This window comes from Carcharodon carcharias, chromosome 13 (assembly GCF_017639515.1).
Source record: "Carcharodon carcharias isolate sCarCar2 chromosome 13, sCarCar2.pri, whole genome shotgun sequence".
NCBI classification, from domain to species: Eukaryota; Metazoa; Chordata; class Chondrichthyes; order Lamniformes; family Lamnidae; genus Carcharodon; species Carcharodon carcharias.
The window spans coordinates 49,545,866-49,567,011 of record NC_054479.1 but is presented as its reverse complement, the minus strand read 5'-3'; the positions used below and the strand labels follow the sequence as shown (position 1 = coordinate 49,567,011).

At 42.3% G+C, this 21,146-nt stretch overlaps 1 protein-coding gene across 1 annotated transcript in view; it reads left to right on the top strand.

Moving 5' to 3' along the window:
• LOC121286490 (synergin gamma-like) overlaps positions 1-21,146 on the top strand; it is a 47,035-nt gene that overhangs the window by 17,669 nt on the left and 8,220 nt on the right. The window contains exons 4-5 of the mRNA XM_041203626.1: positions 4,945-5,105; positions 12,469-12,570. Coding sequence (XP_041059560.1) covers positions 4,945-5,105; positions 12,469-12,570 — 263 coding nt within the window. The remainder of the gene's footprint in view (positions 1-4,944; positions 5,106-12,468; positions 12,571-21,146) is intronic.

The window sequence follows — 21,146 nt, the reverse complement described above, 5'->3', positions numbered from 1 at the left end:
ACAACACTTCACTAGAATTTGGCTTAAGGCTACAAACTGCCAAAGAAATTTGTTAAAAAGCAGTTGTATAAGTGAACAGTAGCAATGATATATAGCAGATTTACAGCTGTTCCGTTGTTAACTATCCCTCCTTGTAAGACTCAAGAGGCACTTATGTCTGGCACAATGCCCCTGAATATTAGATATTGTTCATTGTTGACCATCCATGGAAGCTCTTGGGCCTATCTATATCTTTCCACAGGCTTCAGATCGACTGCTCAGAACAACTGAGCTGAAAAATTGACAAAGGCAATCAAAATTTAAATGTGTATCTCTTAAACTCCACTGTCAATCAGATCTATATCCAAACAAAATCACAGGGTATTTGGTTTAATCCTGGTAAGACCTCTCAAAATCTATTTTTCTTTCTTCTCTGCAGAGCACCCTAAAAGGTGAACAGCCAGTAGTTGTGGTCCACGTTGGTACCAACAACATAGGTAGAAAGAAGGAAGTGGCCCTGCAGTTAGAATTTAGGGAGCTAGGTGAGAAATTAGCAAGCAGGACTTCAAAAGTAGTAATCTTCGTTATTCCCAGTATGACACTCAATTGAGTGTGTAAGTAGGAGGATAAAGCAGCTGAATGATTGGCTGGAGAGATGGTGCAGGAAATAGAGGACTTTAGACTCTTGGGACATTGGGTTCAGTCTGGAGGAGATGGGACCTGTACAGTCCAGACAGGTTGCACATAAACAGAGCCAGGACCAATTTCCTCGATTTGCTAGTGCTATTGGGGAGAATTTAACCTAACTTGGCAGAGGTGTGGGAACCAGGAGGTAACATCAGAGAGTGATAGTAAGATGCAAAGAATATTGGGAGAGACAGATGGTATAGGGTGGGAAATAGTAAGGTATTAAGTGGTCAGCTTTACAGGGAAAGTAATAAAATCTAAATTAGGGTTAGAGTGCATGAGTGAATACGCTGAGTATGGTAAATAAGACTGATGAGTTGCAGACCATAGAATCATAGAAAAGTTACGGTGCAGAAATAGACCATTCAACCCATCATGCCTGCGCTGGCCAAAAAGATAAAAAAGAAACTAGTCGCTCATTTTAATTCTACTTTCCAGCACCTGGTCCATAGCATTGCAGGTTATAGTACTTCAGATGCAGATCCAGGTACCTTTTAAATGAGTGGAGCGTTCCAGTTGCAACCACCAACTTAGGCAGTGAATTCCAGATGCCCACCACCCTCTGGCTGAAAAAGATTTTCCTCTACCTATCGCCCAAAATCTATGCCCCCTGGTAATTGACCCCTCAGCTAAGAGAATCAAGTCTTTCCTGTCTTCCCCATCTAGGCCCCTCATAATTCTGCACACCTCAATTAGGTCACCCCTTAGTCTCCTCTGTTCTAAGGAAAACAACCCTAACCTATCCAATTTTCAAGCCCTGGCAACATTCTTGTAAATCTCCTCTGCACACTCTCCAGAGCAATTATGTCCTTCCTGTAATGTGCTGACCAGAACTGTACACACAATTCCAGCTGTGACCTAACCAGTATTTTATACAGTTCCATCATTACATCCCTATTTTTGTATTCAATACCTCACCCCAAAAGAGGAAAGCATTGCATATGCTCTCTTGACCACCTTGTCCACCTGTCCTGCCACCTTCAAGGACCTGTGGACATGCACTCCAAGGTCTCTCACTTCCTCAACCCCTGTCAATAACTTTCCGTTTATTGAGTATTCCCTTGCTTTGTTTTCCCTCCCCAAATACATTACCTCACACATTTCCTGATTGAATTCCATTTGCCACTTCTCCGCCCACTCAACCAAAACATTGATATCATTCTGGAGTGGACAGCTATCCTCCTCACTATCAACTACACAGCCAATTTTAGTGTCATCTGCAAATTTCCCAATCATGCCTCCCACATTTAAGTCTAAATCATTAATATATACAACAAACAGCAAGGGCCCCAACACTGAGCCCTGTGGAACACCACTGGAAACTGTTTTCCATTCGCAAAAACATCCTTTGTTTCCTGTTACTGAGCCAAATTTGGATCCAACCTGCTACCCTTGCCTGTATCCCACTAGATCTCACTTTCCTGACCAGTCTGCCATGTGGGATCTTGTCAAATGTCTTGCTGAAACCCATGTAGACAACATCCACTGCACTACCCTCATTAATCCTCCTTGTTACTTCTTCAAAAAATTCTATTAAGTTAGTACGACTCGATCTTCCCCTAGCAAAATCATGCTGACTATCGCTGGTCAATCGCGCTTTTCTAAGTGACAGTTTATCCAGTCTCTTAGAATTTTTCCATTAATTTTCCCACCACCAAAGTCAGGCTGACTGGCCTATAAGTTTCTGGCCTATCTCTCGCAACCTTTTAAAATAATGGTCCAATGTCCGCAGACCTCCAGTGCTCTGGTACCTGGCCTGTATCTAGTGACGATTGGAAAATGATCCTCAGAGGATCCGCTATTTCCTCCCTGGCTTCCTTCAACAGCCTGGGATACAATCCATCTGGCTCTGATGATTTATCCACCTTCAAGGATGCCAGTCCCTCAATATGCTTATTATATCTAATATTTCACACTCCTCCTCTTTAACTAGAATGTCTGCATCATCTCTCTCCTTAGTGAAGACAGAGACAAAGTGCTCATTGAGAACCATGCCCACATCTTCTGCATCAGATCAGACACAGATAGTCATATGGTAATATGGTGTTGTGGCAATAACAGAGACCTGGCTCAAAGAAGGGCAGGATTGTAGTTTATATATTCCTGGATACTAGGTGTTCAGGAAAGATAGGAAAGGAGGGGAGGTGGCAGTAATGATTGAGGAAAACATCGAGGGCAACTAGGGATGGGCAATAAATACTGGCACAGCCAACGAAGCCCACATCCCATGAATGATTTTTTAAAAATTGCATTGCTGGGGAAAGGCAATGTCCCAGAAGTGTCAACGACAGAATCTATTTGGCTAGATCTAAGGAACAGAAAAGGTGCAATCACATTGCTTGGTTTAGTCAATAGGCAACCAATTAGTGAGAAAGATGCAGCAGAACAAATTTGCAAGTAAATTACAGTGAGGTACAAAAATTACTTATAATAGTATTTATAATACTATAATATGGACTTATAAGAGTACTTAGAGTACTTATAGTAGGGAATTTAATTATCCGAATATAGATTGGATAGTAATAATGTAAAAGGTAGAGAGGGTCAAGAGTTCTTAAAGTAGTTCAAGAGAATTTCTTACAGCTGTACATTTCCAGTCTAATGAGATGGGAGGCATTGATGGACCTAGTTCTTGGGAATGAGAATGGCCAAATGTATTAAGTGTCAGTTGGGGAACACTCCTTAGCCCAACCGTTTTCAGCTGCTTCATCAATGACCTCCTTGTGATCATAAGATCAGAAATGGGAATATTCGCTTTAATGTTCAGCACCACTTGCAACTCCTCAGATACTGAAGCAGTCCATGTCCAAATGCAGCAAGACCTGGACAATATCCAGGCTTGGGCTAACAAGTGGCAAGTAACATTCGCGCCACACAAGTGCCAGGCAATGACCATCTCCAACAAGAGAGAATCCAACCATTGCCCCTTGACATTCAAGGGCATTACCATCACTGAATTCCCCACCATCAACATCCTAGGGGTTACCATTGACCAGAAACTGAACTGGACTAGCCATGTAAATACCGTGGCTATAAAAGCAGGTCAGCTGCTAGGAATCCTGTGACAAGTAACTCACTTCCTGACTTCCCAAAGCCTATCCACCATCTACAAGGCACAAGCCAGGAGTGTGATGAAATACTCCCCACTTGCCTGGATGAGTGCAGCTCCCACAACACTCAAGAAGCTTGACACTGTCCAGGACAAAGGAGCCTGTTTGATTGGCACCACATCTGCAAACATTCGCTCCCTCCACCACCGACACACAGTGGCAGCAGTGTGTACAATCTACAAGATGCATTGCGGGAATTCATCAAGGCTGCTTAAACAGCCCCTACAAAACCCATGACTACTACCATCTAGAAGAACAAGGGCAGCAGGTAGATGGGAACACGGCCACCTGGAAGTTCCTCTCCAAGTCACTCACCATCCTGACTTGGAAATATATTGCCATTCCTTCACTGTTGCAGGGTCAAAATCCTTGAACTCACTTCTTAACAGCACTATGGGTGTACCTACACCATATGGACTGTAGCAGTTCAAGAAGGTAGCTCACCACCACCTTCTCAAGGACAACTTGGGATGAGCAGTACGTGCTGGCCCAGCCAGCGAAGATGACATCTTGTGGATGAATATTAAAAAAAATTTTAGCCAACAGTGATCATTGTATCATAAGGTATCATTGGCTATGGAAAAGGACAATGAGTAATCCAGTGTAAGAATAACTAACTGGGGGAAAGCTAACTTCAACAGAGTAAGAATGGATCTGGGCCAAATAAATTGGAATCAAATATTAAGAGGCAAAACTGCAACGGAACAATGGGCTGCATTTAAAGACAGAGTTCGAGTACAGTCAAGCTATATTCCCATGAAAGGTAATAGTAGGGCAATGAAGTTGGTTGAGTGACAAGAAACAAAGAACCTGAACCCTGCTTGAAAAAAACAAAAATCCCAGGCAAAGGCACACTTGTACATTTGTGAAGCCACAAAATCTCTCCCTACAGGGAAATCTGGGCCATTATCATCATATGTTATTTATTTGAATAGAACAGTTTATCCTTCTTTATATACCCATGGCAGATAGTCTATTCTGGGATATTGTGTAACAAAACAGCGTAATTTTCTTTGAGTGCTTGTGAAACTTGAATGTCCTGTGACAACCAAACAAGATAGCAACGAGAGATCATGAAAAGAAATAGTAAATATCCGTGCAATATGAAGCAAATGCATGCCCACCCAGCACATTATAATACTCCAATTTTTTTTTTTGCAATTCCCAGGTGTTACTGAGGTGTACCGAGTGGCAAAGAGGGTGGAAGGTGGAATGAAGACTCTAGATATTAGCAATGAAACGCTGCAGCATAGTCTGAGAGACATTGAGATAATCTGGAACAATCTGCAGGCTTTCCTCTCATTTAACCCTTCTATGTTACAGATGTTGGTAAGTGCATCTAAGGCTAGAAATTACTGTGGGTGACCTTACTATAAGATGCTTCAGAGGTTCATATGACACTCCTTCGTTATTTTAATAGAAGCATTTATTGCACTTTTTATCAATAGTTTTAAGCATTACATTTTAACCTGTTAAAGATATTGATGAGAAGACGGTCTCATTCAAAATAACTTTTTAAATTATTGATGGTTTGGAGTTTTCATGTGGCTTGATATTTAATTGTGAATGCTCCACATGTAGAATAAACCATCTCCTAAAATGAAGAGGTCCAATTACAAGAAGAGGAGTGATTCAAGCTGTAACAATAAAATATGCATTGTAAAACAAAATGTCTAAAATGCAAATAATTTCAAGTTTATGGGAGGCTTTTTGCTGGTTGTGCATCTTTCCACAGATATTATGTTGCTGATTATGGAAGCTAATTATTAATAGATATTTTTCAGAATGTGTCAAGTTTCATTTTCCAAAGCTGTTATTTGTTTTTAGTGCCATGAGTTGTTGTTTGTACAAACTCCTGCTTCAGGCCCACAATGAAGCAGCAGTGATTGAATTACTGATTCCTTGGAACTTAAATGGGGACTAGTTAGTATGATCTTGCTTTTGAGTGCATGTTATCCACAGCACAAGTAATTTGAAGGAGGCAGGATAATATCCTCTTTATAGCACAATACTTTTTCCAGCACCAGCCCTAAACACAGCAGCAGACCTGTAATACAAATAAGAAAATGGCAGGGTCACTGAAGGAACAATGGAAGCACCTTAGAGATACTGTGATAGTGACATTGAACTGGCTGAGCCTGGAATATTTATTTTCTCCTCTCGGATCCTGAAGGTGCTGACTCCTTTATTAGGATATTTTTGATAGATCAGTAACACTCTCCCTTTACTTGGTCTTGTGAATCATGACAGCTAATGTTGGCAGTTGGCTGGTCAGGGTGGGGAGGTAGGGGGCATCACAGCCAAGCCCAATGTTCTCATCCAATGTCCACACACACATATGTAGCTCTAGCAAGAGTCACTAAATGGTGATTAAGAGTGGGAACCCTGCCTGATTGTTATTAATGTGGAAATGTTGAGTTCCTTGATCATTCAGCTGGTTAAGACAGTGCATAGCTGAACCATATAGATCAGAAAGCTCTCAGGTTTGATCTGTAGTAGTATGTGCTGAATTAGTACAGCCTCAGTGTGGGTGGTGGTGGGGGTGGGGGGTGCGGACAAGGGACAACTGACTTCAGCACCCTTAAAATAGGGAGGTAGAGAGGGAAAAGTCAGTTATTACAATAAAGCTAATTGTAGCACTCCTACTGCTAGCCCAGTTAAGGTCAGTCAACTCTGTATGAACTGGGCATCCAGCATTCTGCTTTTTCACATTTTTGCCCTTTACACATCTTCCTCTGCCTTCAGAATAGGCTTGTGGCCAGAAAGTTTCAATTGTAACTTTTACACGAGTGGACAAGTGCAGAATATTATGGCTGGAGTTGCCTTCATCTTCAACACATCCACTGTTCAGCAGTGGGAAAGTGCAATGGATGTTTCATTTCAGAAATTCACTAAAAGAGCAAGTCAAAGCAAACAAATTTATCATATTTATCATGAGAAATGGAAACTGAGTTATGGGATCAACTTGCTCCTGGTTGTTACAACAAGTTGCCTTTAATGTAGAAAAACATCAAGATTATGAATAGACTATAAAGCTTCTACATCTTGCAGCAGCCTTGACACAAGTCCTGTTAAAACTACAATCCCTGACCTTCCTGAAACTAGCTGTGCAATTATTTTGGTTACTTCAATTCCTGAGGACACAATATTTAGATTATAGATTAGCCTTCCTTCCCTTTTTAATGCATAGACCTTTAAAACTTAAGGTTGGGACACTACTGCTTGATTTACCCTATCCTCTCTCCTACAGTTTTCAACCTTGGCACTGCCTGAGTTATGGGCCTGCTTTTGCTTTTCTTAAGCTATCTTGTTGGGTTGAACTAGCACATAAGGACGCCTGATAAAAAAAGGAAAATATATTATGAGGATCATGTCCTTCAGGGTGAATAAATAGATTGGTATCTTTTTTGTGGAAAACAGGGCCTTTGTCTTATAAGTGGTAAATCATGAAGAGTAAGGGCTAAAAATGTGCAACAACACTGAAAGGCCAAATATAAAGTCAGAATTAAGGGCGATTTACATGGAGAAAGTCAGTAAAATGAAAAGAAGGCTCTCACTGTAGTGCTGCTTATCTATTTTTCTTTATTCATTCGTGAGATCTGGGTGTCATGTTTCCCATTACCAATTGCCTCTTGAGAACAGCTAAGAATCCACCACGTTGCTCTGGGTCTGGAGTCACATGTAGGCCAGATCAGATAAGGATGGCAGATTTCCATCTCTAAAGGGCATCAGTGAACCAGAAGGGTTACCGTGTCTATAGTCTGATGCCCAGCATATGCTGTCAATATTTGGCAGCACATGTCGGTGAATGAATATTTTTACAAGAAAATCTGCACAAGTTCCTCTTCTGTTTGTCTTTGTCAAACATTTTCAGGACATCCATTGGCTATCCACAACTAATGAAAGACCTGATATAGAGAAGCAAGCCCACCTCTAGCACCTGAGAAACTGATTGGTAGTATTGTGCAGTAAATGGTAGTCCTGTAGTAATTATGGTTTTATTTAGTGTGTAATGTACCTTTTAAGAATAATACTTGTTAGGAAAGATCGCGTGATCTGTAGTAACCAATAGGAGAATAGTGCCGGCTACCTCAATAGTCAGTGGAAGGATAGAGTTAGAATTGAAAGCACACATGTAGTTGTTGCTGAGTATATTGTAAATAAACTTAATGTTTCCACTCAAGAAGTGTCTGCAGATCAACTCTATCGCTAATAGTACAGCTCGGCCTCCCCACAACAAACTGGTGATGAGGACAAAACAGGATTGAACATGAGAAATCAAGTTAAAAAGAAATCGGCATTGTTCATTGCCCAGTGATTGTAAGTAGCAAGCTCCATTAGCATCGAAGAAGTCATCCTCTGTCAAAATGCTATAATTTGGGAGAACTGATCCTTTTGAACCAGCCACAAAAGATTGGTCTCAATACGTAGAATGCCTCACGTTCTTTTTTCAAGCAAATGAGATTACGGGGGAAGAGAAGAGGCAAGCAATCGTCTTGAGTACTTCTGGGAGCAAAACCTATGGTTTGATTCGAAGTTTGATGGCATACAGTGCCCCAGATTCAAAGAATTTCGATGAATTGGTGGACCTCGTGAAGGGACACTTTCAACACAAGCCCTCAGTCACAATGCAGAGGTTCAGGTTTAGTTCATGAAATAGAGCCCTGGGCAAGACAATTGCATGCTATGTGGCAAATTTGAAGCAGCTAACGGAACATTGTGAGGTCAGTACAACTCTGAACAATATGCTCAGAGATTAAAAACAAAAAAACTGCGGATGCTGGAAATCCAAAACAAAAACAGAATTACCTGGAAAAACTCAGCAGGTCTGGCAGCATTGGCGGAGAAGAAAAGAGTTGACGTTTCGAGTCCTCGTGACCCTTCGACAGAACTTCTGTCGAAGGGTCACGAGGACTCGAAACGTCAACTCTTTTCTTCTCCGCCAATGCTCAGAGATTGTTTAGTTTGTGGTGTGAAAGAGGACTCTATTCAGAAAAGATTATTATCCGAAGTGAACCTGGATTTCAGGAAGGCGCTAGAGATAGTGCTGGCCATGGAAAGTGCAGTAAGAGATTAACAAGCAGTACGGGCGCTGTCCTCCACATTGGGTGGCAAACCTTAGCCGAAAGTAGCGCAAAAAAGCGAGACTCTGCCGAGAAGCAGGAAACAGCCCTGTTAGCCAAAGGATAAAGAAAAATAGCATGGCAGTGAAATCGAACAATAATTTTAATAAAATCGAATGCTACTATTGTCACAGAAATGGACATATAATGAGGCAGTGCAAGGAAAGATTCAAGGAGGCTTGTAAACAAAAGAAGAAGCCCAATGAAATATACAATGTAGAAGAGCCTGAAACAAACAAATTCAGACATTTACTCATTGTTTAATCTGAAAGTTGTAAAGACAGAACCAATATTCATCATAGTGAAAATAAATGGCAAACCTGTTAAAATGGAAGTAGACAAGAGAGCTTCCACTATAGTAATTGAGGAACATACCTACAGATATTTGGATAATGGTGCATATGTATTAAGCTTGGAATGAACAGAGGCCAAGTTAAAAACTTATACAGGTGAAAACATTCAAGTAAAAGGCATAAGCAGAGTAACTGTCCATTGTGGATGCCAATTGGCAAAGCTACCAGTGTTGGTATTGAGAGGCAGAGGACCAAGCCTTCTAGGGCAAAATTGGCTAAGGGGAATTAACCTTGATTGGCCACTGGTATTTCAAAAGGAAGCTGGAAGCATTCCTGCTCTGAAAAAGGAGTGTGTAAGGACTCAACAACCTGAAAAATGCAGGCTGTCTTAAGCCAAAAACTGGAACAAACAGCAGAAGAAACTTGAAGAGACACTGTTTGATGATAGGGAGTTCGAGATGACAAGGTGAATGACCTTCGAAGAGGAAAAGAAAACCTGTTGAAAGACCTTTACACACTACAAGATTCTCTCAGGTCGAAGCTTGTACCTCTGGAAAAGTACTAAGAGAGACAGAAAGAATTCAGCACTTCTCTGAACAAACTGGAGAATCAGTTGGCAGAGAAGACACAGCAATGTTCAATTTTCCAGGAAGCAGCAAACAAATACAAAAAAGAGATGGAAGAGCTGAAGAATCAGTTACATGAAGCCAAAGAGGCTTTGGAAGCAAAAGTCACATAATTTTGCAAGGAGCAGACAGATAAAGTTGCGTTTGCACCCAAGAGAAATCTGGCCAATAGTGAAGTCAAAAAGAAGGCCAAGATTAAACCCTGTGCTAGAAAGAAGGTACGTAGAAAGAAGATACAGAAGTACTAATGGGACCTTAGTTCTGGCAGCATATGAATACACTTTTGTATGTAGGATGACAATCAAATCGCAAACTCCGATACCCTTAGTCGTTTGCTTTTACAAGAAAATGATGAGCACGTCCCAGATCCACAGGAACTTGTATTGCTGTTAAATTTCTTAGATTCCTCGCCGGTATGTGCTCGACAGATTTGAGGCTGGACAAGTTAGGACCCAATCCTATCTTAAGTACAAGAACAAGTGCTAAATGGTTGGTCTCAGGAGCCTGTATCAGATGAAATTAAACTGTACTTCAACAGAAGGCAAGAAATAACCAGCCAGGATGACATCTTATTGTGGGGACCACAAGTGACAGTTCCTCCAAAGGGAAGGGAGCCACTTTGAATTGCACATCCAGGAATTTCCCAAATGAAGACCATAGCCGCAGCTATCTATGGCGGCCTGGGATGGATGCTGAAATAGAAAATTTAGTAAAGCTTTGTGTGCAATGTCAGCAACTGTAAAAGTTGCCAGTGACAGCTCCATTACACCCATGGGAGTAGCCAGGTAGACCTTGGATGTGGTTACACATTGATTATGGTTGGACCTTTACTGGGAATAATGTTTCTGCTCATTGTCAATACCCATCCAAAATGATTGGAAGTATATGAGGTGAAGTCACCAACGTCGGCCACTACAATTGAGAAATTACATCAGAGTTTTGTCATTCACAGACTAGCAGAAGTAGTCATTTCCAATAATGGCATAGCATTTGAGTGCTGAGTTTCAACAGTTTATCAGCCTCAACGGTATCACTCATGTGAAAACAGCGCCATACCACCCTTCCTCAAATGGAATGGCTGAAAGGGCAGTTCAAACATTCAAGGCTGGCATGAGAAAGCTAACTAGTGATTCCTTGGCAACCAAGCTAGCACGCTTTCTTTTTCATTACAGGACTACGCCTCACACAACAGCAGGTTCCACACTTGCAGAGTTATTGTTGAAATGCCACCTTAGGACGAGGTTGAGCTTAATAATACCGAATTTAGAGGGGGAGGTGGAAAGGAGTCAGGGAAGCCAGAATACTAGACATGACTAGCATACCGTGGGAGAGCAGGTATATGTGAAAAACTTCAGGGAAGGACTAAAGTGGTTATCAGGTGAAATAAGTGCGGCGACTGGACCTGTGTCTTACCACGTGGAGGTGGAAGGCTGGATCATCCGTAAATATATGGACCATTTAAGGAAGAGAGAGACAAATCATCAAGATTTGGTTCCACCAGTGATCATGACCGGGTCTGCGTTTCCTGTTGAGTATACTCAACCCAGGACTGACATGTCTGATGTTCCTTTAAGAGTTGAGCTTACAGAACTGCAGGTGCCCACAGGAGCACCTGATGTTCACGCAACTCCAGAAAAGGAGGTACCTGACAAAGAATCTGAAGTTGTGGAGCTGTGACGTTCCACACGTACCAGGAAACCACCTGAAAGACTGAACCTGTAAATTCCTTACCCAATGTGAATATTAGGTTGTCTTGAAAAATATGTATTTGTAAATAGAATATGTATAGCTGAGTTAAGGGGGGGAGGGATGTCGTAATTATGGTTTTATTTGGTGTGTAATGTACCTTTAAGAATAATACTTGTTAGGAAAGATCACATGATCTCTAGTAACCATTAGGAGAGTAGCCCCGGCTACCTCAGCAGTCAGTGTAGAGATAGAGTTGGAGTTGAAAATTTACATGTAGTTGCTGCTGATTATATTGTAAATAAACTTTGTTTCCACCCAAGATGTGTCTGTGGATCTACTCTATCATTAATAGTACAACTCGGCCACCCTACAACGGGTCCAGTCAATGTAAATTTTTCTGATGAAGGGTTACATCTGAATAGATGTGCATACCCAGGCTCTGTGTGCAAATCTGGTATTATGTAAGGGTGTGCAAACATTTGTCCAGTGTTTTATGAGAAAGGAAATAGATTGTTTTAATGGGGCTAATCGTGATTCTGCCTGACTCTAAAGCATACACAGCTGTGACATGTAGGTCTGGCCCTCTACTCTAAAAGGTTGAATCTGCAGAATATTAAGTTGAAAATGATCATTTCAGATGTAACCCTTCATCAGAACTCGCTCTGATCAGCCCAGCACTTCCTGCATTTATCACATTTTGAGCAATTGTGTAGCCTGCCATCTGGTGGCGTCATCTAGAATACCATTTGCAACATTTAAAAAAAAATTAAAACGGGGACATTTTTATAAAGTGTGTTTGATGACTGATGTATTGGTTAAGTTTATATCCATATTTTGCCACACGATTACAGTCTCTACTCTAGTACAATAAATCAGCCAAAATTACACCATTTTTTGGTTGAAATGTGTGCATGCAATGCTTCTCTGTTTAATGGGAGATTTTTATTTTCATATTCTGTAGCCTGCTAAATCTACCATTGACTGTTCAGCTGTAATTGCTTCTGGAAATGCTCAGAATGAAACCTGTGGAGTATGTCAGCTCAGAACACTGAATGAACCTAATGCAAGTATAAAAATTCTGTTTTTTTTTTACATGTATTTTAAGAACATAGGAGCGGGGAGAGACTATTTAGCCCATCGGGCCTGCTCTGACATTCAACATGATCATGTCTGATGATCTTCAACTCCATTTTCCTGGCCACTCCCCATATCCCTTGATTCCCTGAGAGACCAAAACCTGTTGATCTCAGTCTTGAATATATTCAATGTTGGAGCATCCACAAACCTCTGGGGTAGACAATTCCAAAGGTTCCCAATTGTCTGAGTGAAGGTATTTCTCATCTCAGTCCAAAATAATAGAACCCTAGCTTGAGATTGTGCCCCTGTGTTCTGGATTCATCATATATAAGAAGCAAACTCTGTGTCTACCATGTCAAACCCCTTCAGAATCAAATTGGCTCTCATTCTTCTAAATTCGAGAGCATTTCGGCCCAATTTACTCAGCTTTTCATCAGAAGACAATCCTCTCATGCCAGGAACCAATCTGGTGAATTTTTGCTGTACTGCCTCCATGCAAGTATATCCTTCCTTTGTTGTAGAGATCAAAACTGAACATAGTACTCCAGGTGTCGTTTCACCAAAGCCCTATACAATTAAAGCAAGACTTCCTTATTCTTGCACTCCTTTCCTCTTGCAATAAAGGCCAACATGCTATTTGCCTTCCTAAAGCTGAACTTTCTGTCCCTTGCATGAACCATCAAAGTCTCTCTGAACAAGATTTACAAGTTTTATGTCTTTTTAAAAAATATCTGTTTTTCGATTCTTACTACCAAAGTGAATAACTTCACACTTCCCCACTTCCAGTTGTCATCTTGTTGCCCACTCACTTAACCTGTCTTTATCACTTTGCCACCTCTCTGTATCCTCACAGCTTACATTCTCACCTGTCTTTGGTATTATCAGTAAACTTAGATACATTACTCTACATCTCATTGTCCAAGTCATTAATATAGACTGTAAATAGCAAACTTGAAAATGCCCCATTTATCCCTACTCTCTGCTGCTTATCCAATAATCAAACTTCCATCCATACCAATATATTACCCCCAACTTCCATGAGCCCTCTTGCATATTAACCTTTTGTGGAACTCCTTATTGAAAACCTTTTTGAAATTCAAGTATACTATATCTATTGGTTCCCTCTATCCAATCTACTCATTGCATCCCCAAAAATCTCTAATAGATTTGAAACACGATTTCCCTTTCATAAAAACATGTTGACTTTGTCTGATAACACTAATTTTCTAAGTATGTTGCTATAACTTCCTTTATGACAGATTCCAGCATTTTCCTGATGACTGATGTCAGGCTAACTGGTCAGTGGGTTCTGTGTTTTTTCTCTCTTTCTCATTTATTGAATAGTGATGTTACATGTGCTTACTTTCAATCCTCTGGGGCTGTTCTAGAGTCTAAGGAATTTTAGAAATTCATAACCAGTACATCCAACTTCTCTGCAACTACATCTTTTAGAACCTTGGCGGGTCCTATGGATGTGTTTGACTTTTGGTCCTTTAATTTTCTCCAATACTTTGTCTCTGCTGATATTAAGTACCTTAAATTCCTCACTCTTATTATCCCCTTGGTTACCCTCTTTTTCTAGTATGTAACCTGTGTCTTCGACTGTGTAGACAGATACAAAGGGTGGAATCGTCCATGTCCTCTGGCTTTAGGCGTGCTCGGTGGCGTGAGCGGACAAAATGGAAAGACGGCCTTATGATCGTCCGCTCAGCTCGTTGATGATGGACCACATTTCCTGCCATCAGACATCTGATATATTACAATGAGGTTCCTCATTTTAATACATCTGCATATCACTATAAGGCCAGTATGTTGGAATCATTTCCCCCCCATCTCCTCCCCCGCTGGATTGTCCATAATTACGCCAATGTGTTTCACAACAGCACAAATAAGGGGTGCACTTGGTGGGCTGCACTTTTGAGGGGAACTCGGAGGTGAGTACACAGTTACATTGTGCAGCGCTCACAGGGTCACCTGTTGGACTTCAAGGTTGAGGTGCATTGCAGGCGTGGGGGCAAGGGCTGCTGTAATAAACTTGGAGTGCAGGATGGGTTTCTTTTAAGAAACAGTAAACTTAATTTACATACTCCAGATGAGGCTACATGCTTGTTCCAAAACCCAGGCTAAAATAGTTCCGCCCCTAAGATTCCGCACGCTTAGGGTTGATTCGTCTATACAGTCACATGAACCCCATAACAGTAAGAAATGCTTTACAATATAATTATTACATTCCTTCCCCTTTAGTTTTGTTTTACCCTTCTATTTACAAAAACACCTTAACCCATATTATATAGAGTGGCGCAACCTCTACAACTGGACGTTCTTCCTTTGGATCGGCTTGAACAGGAACTACAGCTTCGGGGACATTCTTTGACAATGGTAGTTCAGAATTACTTACTTCAACAGAGACATCTGGTATGTCTATTCTTTGTCAATCTGGCACCTCAGGGGTTGAAGTTTTGACTTCAATTTCAGTTGGAGTAAGTGGTTGTTGGAGGGTTTCTTGACTTCCGAGATGATTCACATGTTTCCTAATAATCCTGTTTCCCACTTCTACCTAAGATAACTGTCCTGTTTTGGAGACGATTGTACCAGGGACCCATCTCGGTCCAATTACAAAATTTCATACAAAAACTGTCTCTCCCACAGTAAACTCTCGACCTTTACTGTGAACGTCATGATTCACTTTCTGACTACCCTGGTTTCTTTCCATCTTCCACTCTAATTAGGGAATACTAGACTAATCTTATACGAAGTCGATGCTTCATTAAATAGTCCTGTAGGTGTTAAACCAGTGGTCGCATGAGGAGTTGTGCGATACATGTCAACCAGGCCACTCCCATGGATGTAGTGGAGCTGAAATGTGCAACTTCTGCTGTTGCTGGCACTGGAGACAGTGTTTCACCATTTTTTTCTATATCACTGTATATACCTGGCCACCAGGTATAATTTCATGCGAGCATCTTCATTTTCAAAATACCAGGATATGAAGTTCTTCCAATAATGGTTCTCTTCCTTGCACAGAGCTAATGACTCTTGCTCCCCATAACAGCTGAACAGAAATCTTGAAATTCGCATTTCTAATGTTCTCTCTGATCGTTTCTTTGTGTCTGTTTTAAAGGTTTGTACTGCTCTTTCTGTTAACCTATTGGATGAGGGATGATACAGTGTTGTCCTGATGTGTTTACTCCCATTTAGGTTCACGACTCTTTGGAATTCAGTGCTAGCGAAAGCAGTACCATTGTCTGACACAATAACTTCAGGTAAACCATGAACACTGAAACTCTAGCGTAGGTGAAGGTGAAGTCGGTGACCTCACTTCAAACATGTCCATCGATTTGGAATGTGCGTCGATAATCACAAGAAACTTGGTACCTCAAAATGGACCTACATAGTCGATATGTAGTCTAACCCAGGGTTGACCAGGCCACTCCCATGGATGTAGTGGAGCTGAAATGTGCAACTTCTGCTTTTGCTGGCACTGGAGACAGTGTTTCACCATTTTTTCTATATCACTGTCTGTACCTGGCCACCAGGTATAATTTCATGCAAACATCTTCATTTTCGAAATACCAGGATATGAAGTTCTTCCAATAATGATTCTCTCTTCCTTGCAGAGAGCTAATGACTCTTGCTCCCCATAACAAGATACCATCTTGACAACTCAGTTCGGATCTATGTACAAAGAATGATTTTAATTCTGCAGGGACTTGTGCATTTGACCATCCTTGTAATACTTGTTCATGGACTCTTGCTAAAATTGGATCCCAATTTGTCCAATTCTTTATCTGTCTCGCGCAGACTGGTGAGGAGTCCAGGAAATTCAACACAAGTACTACCTCTTGAGGTACTGATACTTGTGTAATGCTATCTGGCAAAGGAAGATGACTTGGGGATCTGCATTTGCGATATGCACACCTGGTGGTGCATAAAAGTGTAATCATATGCCAATGAAATTAAAATCTATCTTTGAATTCTAGCAGAGGCTATTGGTGGGATTGCCTTATCTTCACTAAACAATCCTAACAGTGGTTTGTGATCTGACATGATGGCAAAGCGTCAACCGTGCAAATATTGGATTGGAGCATTTTTTACTTCAAATACCATAGATGAGTAGTCTTTTTCAATTTGCAAGTAACCTTTCTCAGCTGCAGAAAGGGTTCTGGATACATATCCTATTGGTCTTTCAGATTCATTCTCCACCTTGTGTGACAATACTGCTCCTACTCGGTAGGGAGATGCACCACAAGACTGGTCATAGTGCACTAGCAGGCACGATGAGTGTAAAAGCTCCTTTACTATAGTGAAGGCTTCCTTTTGCTGTGCATTCCAGGACCATCTGTGGTTCTTCTTCAATAATAAGTGTTAAGGGGCCAACAATGTAGATAGATTAGGCAAAAATCGACCATAATAGTTTACCATGCCCAAAAAAGACTTGAGCTCCGTGACATTGGTAGGAAAGGATGCTTCCTTGATTGCTCTGACTTTCCCCTCTAATGGATGCAACCATTGGGCTGTGGATCCTGTGATTAGGATGTTGTCCAGGTACACGATAACTCTGGGAAGTCCTTATAGTAAGCTTTCCATAGTTCTTTGGAAAATTGCATGGGCAGAAGACACACCGAAGGTTAGGAGTGTATATTAGTACAGGCCCTTGTGCGTGTTTATGGTGTCATAACTTCTTGGTGTGTTGTCCAGCTCGAGCTGTTGATACGCATGACTCATGTCCAATTTTGTGTAGGATCTTCCTCCTGTGAGTTTAGCATACAGATCTTCAATCTTTGGGAATGGGTATTTGTCTAATTTCACAGCTTTGTTTAGCGTTAATTTATAATCCCCGCAGATGCGAATGATTTGATCTTGTTTTAGCAGAGACTATGGGTGCTGCCCATTCTGAAAATTGGACTGGCTGTATTATTCCTAACTTCTCCAAATGATGTAGTTTCCCATCAACCTTTTAGAATGTAAGGCACAGGTGTTTCCTTAAAAAAACTAGGGTGTTGCTTCAGAGTCTGCATATATTTTAGCTTATAGACCTTTGATTTTCCCCAACTCATCTCGGAATACTCTGTCATACTTTTTTAGCAACTCTGAAATTCCTCCTGTCCTGACCTGAAAAATTTCTGACCAGTTTAGCTTGATTTCCTTCAACCAATCATGGCCCAGAAGGCTAGGTCCTTCTCCAGTTACTACAATTATTGGCAGCTGGGTTGCCTGTTGCCTGTATGATACAGGTACAGAGTTGATGCCTTTCACCTGTATTGCTTGTCCTGCATATGTTTTTTAACTGAGCAGTGGTTTTCTCCAAACTCAATGGCTGAGTACCTTCTTTCAAGGGTTTAAAGATAGGTTTTTCCACCACTGTGGTCGATGCTCCTGTATCAACCTCCATGAGCAGACGCTTTCCATTTATTTGACGTGTAACAGTGATTGGTTCAGTTTTCCTGGCCTTCAGATTGTGTAGGGAATGAACGTCAGCCTCAGCAACTTCCGGCTCATCTATATTGTGCACGTCATTTAAATTGACCTGCTGTATGAATGGCTGTCTTGATCGAGTTCTGCAATGTGTAACAACATGCCCTTTTTTGTGGCATTCTGCCTCTTTAAATCTACAGACTTTGGGTGCACGATTTCCCCAACAATGGTAACACTTAATCCTCTGGGTTACGAGTGAGCTGCTTCCAGCATTTCTTTTTGTTTTTCTAGCGGTAGGGACTGTGTCCCGCTTTGCGGTATCCCTCCTGATCTTCACACCGCACATGGCGGCACGTTCCCACCCTAGCTGCAAAACAGCACCATGTTGCACACTCTGCAGAGCCTGCGAATCCCCCTCAACACTCCATTGCTAGCACTATCTCCATGGCGCACTTCAGGTCTAGCTTAACTTCTGCAAGCAAACAGCGCTGAATGGCGTCATTGTTTATGCCACAAACCAGATGATCTCTAACGTCGTTTAAAGTATCACCGAAGTTACAGTCCTCTGTTTGCTGTTTTAACTTTGGAATGTAAGTTGCAATCAACTCACTGGGGGCCCTTACTCGAGTGTTAAACTTGAATCTATGCATGATAACTGAGGGTTTAGGCTGAAAATGTCCCTTCACGAGGTCTGCTAGCTCAGCGAAAGATCTGGAATTTGGTGCGTTCAGAGCCGTCAAGCTACGGGTTAGGTTACTGGTTTTGCTCCCACAGACACTTGGGAGAATTGCCTCCTGTTGCTCCTCTGCCATTATTTCGTTAGCTACAAAGTAGAAATATAATCGCTCAATGTATTGACTCCAGTCCTTGACGGATAAGTCGTATGGGTCAATTCTGCCAAAGAAGGGTATTGCTGGTAAGTGCACTTCTTTTCTTTCTTCCCTTAAAATATCGAAATATGCATAGTGAGGTGCTTTGCCTGCGCTATTTATCCTCGTCACTACTTGTAATAAACCGAGCAGGATGGGTTTCTTGTAAGAAACAGTAAGCTTTATTTACAAACTCCAGATGAGGCAACATGCTTGTTCCAAAACCCAGGTTAAAAGGCTCCGCCCCTAAGATTCTCCATGCTTAGGGCTGATTCATCTATACAGTCACATGATCCCCATAACGGTAAGAAATGTTTTAACTTACAATTACTTCAGCTGCCCTGCGGTTGAGGTAATTGGTGGGTGGGGGCAAGGTCTGCCCTGTGGTTGAAGGTAGCGCACAAACATGTGCGGGGTGGGGGTGGGTAGCGGCCACGCATTAGGGAAACCTTGTATAAAGTGACCATTCCTCTGCAGCTGAGGCAGTTCAGACACAGCCACATTAACATGCGTGGAGTCAGGTCTTCAGCTTATCTGCCTACTCATGCAATGCAAAGGCATGAAAGTGCCACCAAATGCTCCAAAGCTTTTCACCTCTTGGGCACAGACTGCAAACTAATGAGCATTTTAGTGGACTGCAGAACAGTTGGATGATTGGACAAGTTGTACAATCTCCTTGCTAAAGCAGGCCGTGGAGCAGTCACTGGTGGGAGGCGCTCACAGCTCCTTGCAACCTCACCATCCCAGTTTGGACCAGTCTCCCCCATGGTTCAAGCTAACATTTCAGCCTTGCAGTGTGGGTTAGGAGAATGCCTGAGTTGAGAGCACAGCATGCAGTTCAATGGGCAAAGCTGCTGCCAGTTTGTCAGGTGGAGTGGGGCAGAGTGGTTGAGGTTTCGGGCAACCAAGCAGCGTATTAAACTCTGGCCATCTAAGTGGTGGCCAGCACTCTCCTGGATGGGTTAAGGGATCTTCAGACTTAACCAAGAGAGGTTCTTAGGATAGCCAAGCTAATCCACACATCTCTCTCTTTCATCACGCAGGAGGAGTACATCAGGAGCATGGAGCCTGGTGAATTAGCTGAATGCCTTGGGGCGTACAGAGAGCAGAGAGTATGGAGGTGCCTGGCTGCACAGAGGGAAGGGCAGCACCTTCAGGAAGAAGGGGCGGCTGGGAGTCCCGCACATGCTGAAGAGCCACAGCAAGCCGCCGTTGGTTGGCACCTAGCAAGACCCAGGGTTTATTGATGCTGCCATTCATTCCTGCACAAGACCAACTATCACTGTCACTGAAGACTGCGCAGGTCTAGGGAACTGGTTGGTCACATCTGCCAGCTATTGAAGGATTTGGAGCCACGGGGACATGGAGGGCATCCACTGCCAGTTAACATGAAAGTGACGTCAGTGCTCAATTTTTACGTCAGTGGTTCCTTTGAGGGCTCCACAGGTGACCTCTGTGGGATACCACAAGCCTCCACCCACAAATGTACCCATGAGGTCATGAATGCCATCTTCGCAAGGGCACACAACTTTGTGCATTTCATCCGGGACCAAGAGAGCCAGGATGCAAGAACGATTGGATTTGTCCAGATTTCACGTTTCCTACAGTTGCAGGATGTGACTGATTACACTCAGATCTCTGTTGTAACACATGGTCAACTGCAAGGGCTTCCATTTGCTGAATATGCAGCTGGTGTGCGACCACCACAAACACATCTTGCAGGTCTGCACATGGTTTCCAAGGAGTGTCCACGATTCCTCCATTCTCAGTTGGTCACAAATCCCTGATGTCTTCCAGGGTGCACAGAGGCTGCAGGGTTGTCTCCTAGGGGACAAGGGCTACCTGCAGAGGACGTGGCTGATGACACCCGTGCGGTAGCATCGAACAGCAGCAGAGCAAAAGTATAATGAGGCTCATGCTGCAACTTGCAACTTGGAGTAAACCATCTGTATGCTTAAAATGAGGTTCTGGTGCCTGGACAGGTCTGGTGGAGCCCTGCAACATAGTCCACTGAAGGTGTCATGCATCATCATTGCCTGCTGCACCCTTTACAACCTGCCGCCTCAACGGGGAGAGGAGTTGGCTGAGGAGGAGTTGCTGGAGGTCTCCTCCAATGAGGAGGATGTCAATGGTGATGAGATTGAGGAGATCCTCTCACTGGCCAGACGAGGCAGGCACGCTCGGGAGGCCCTCATAGCTGTTAGATTTGTGGATGACGACATGCAGTGAGGAGATACCATTAATCCTTACATTACATCTATGAATGTTTGACTCAGTC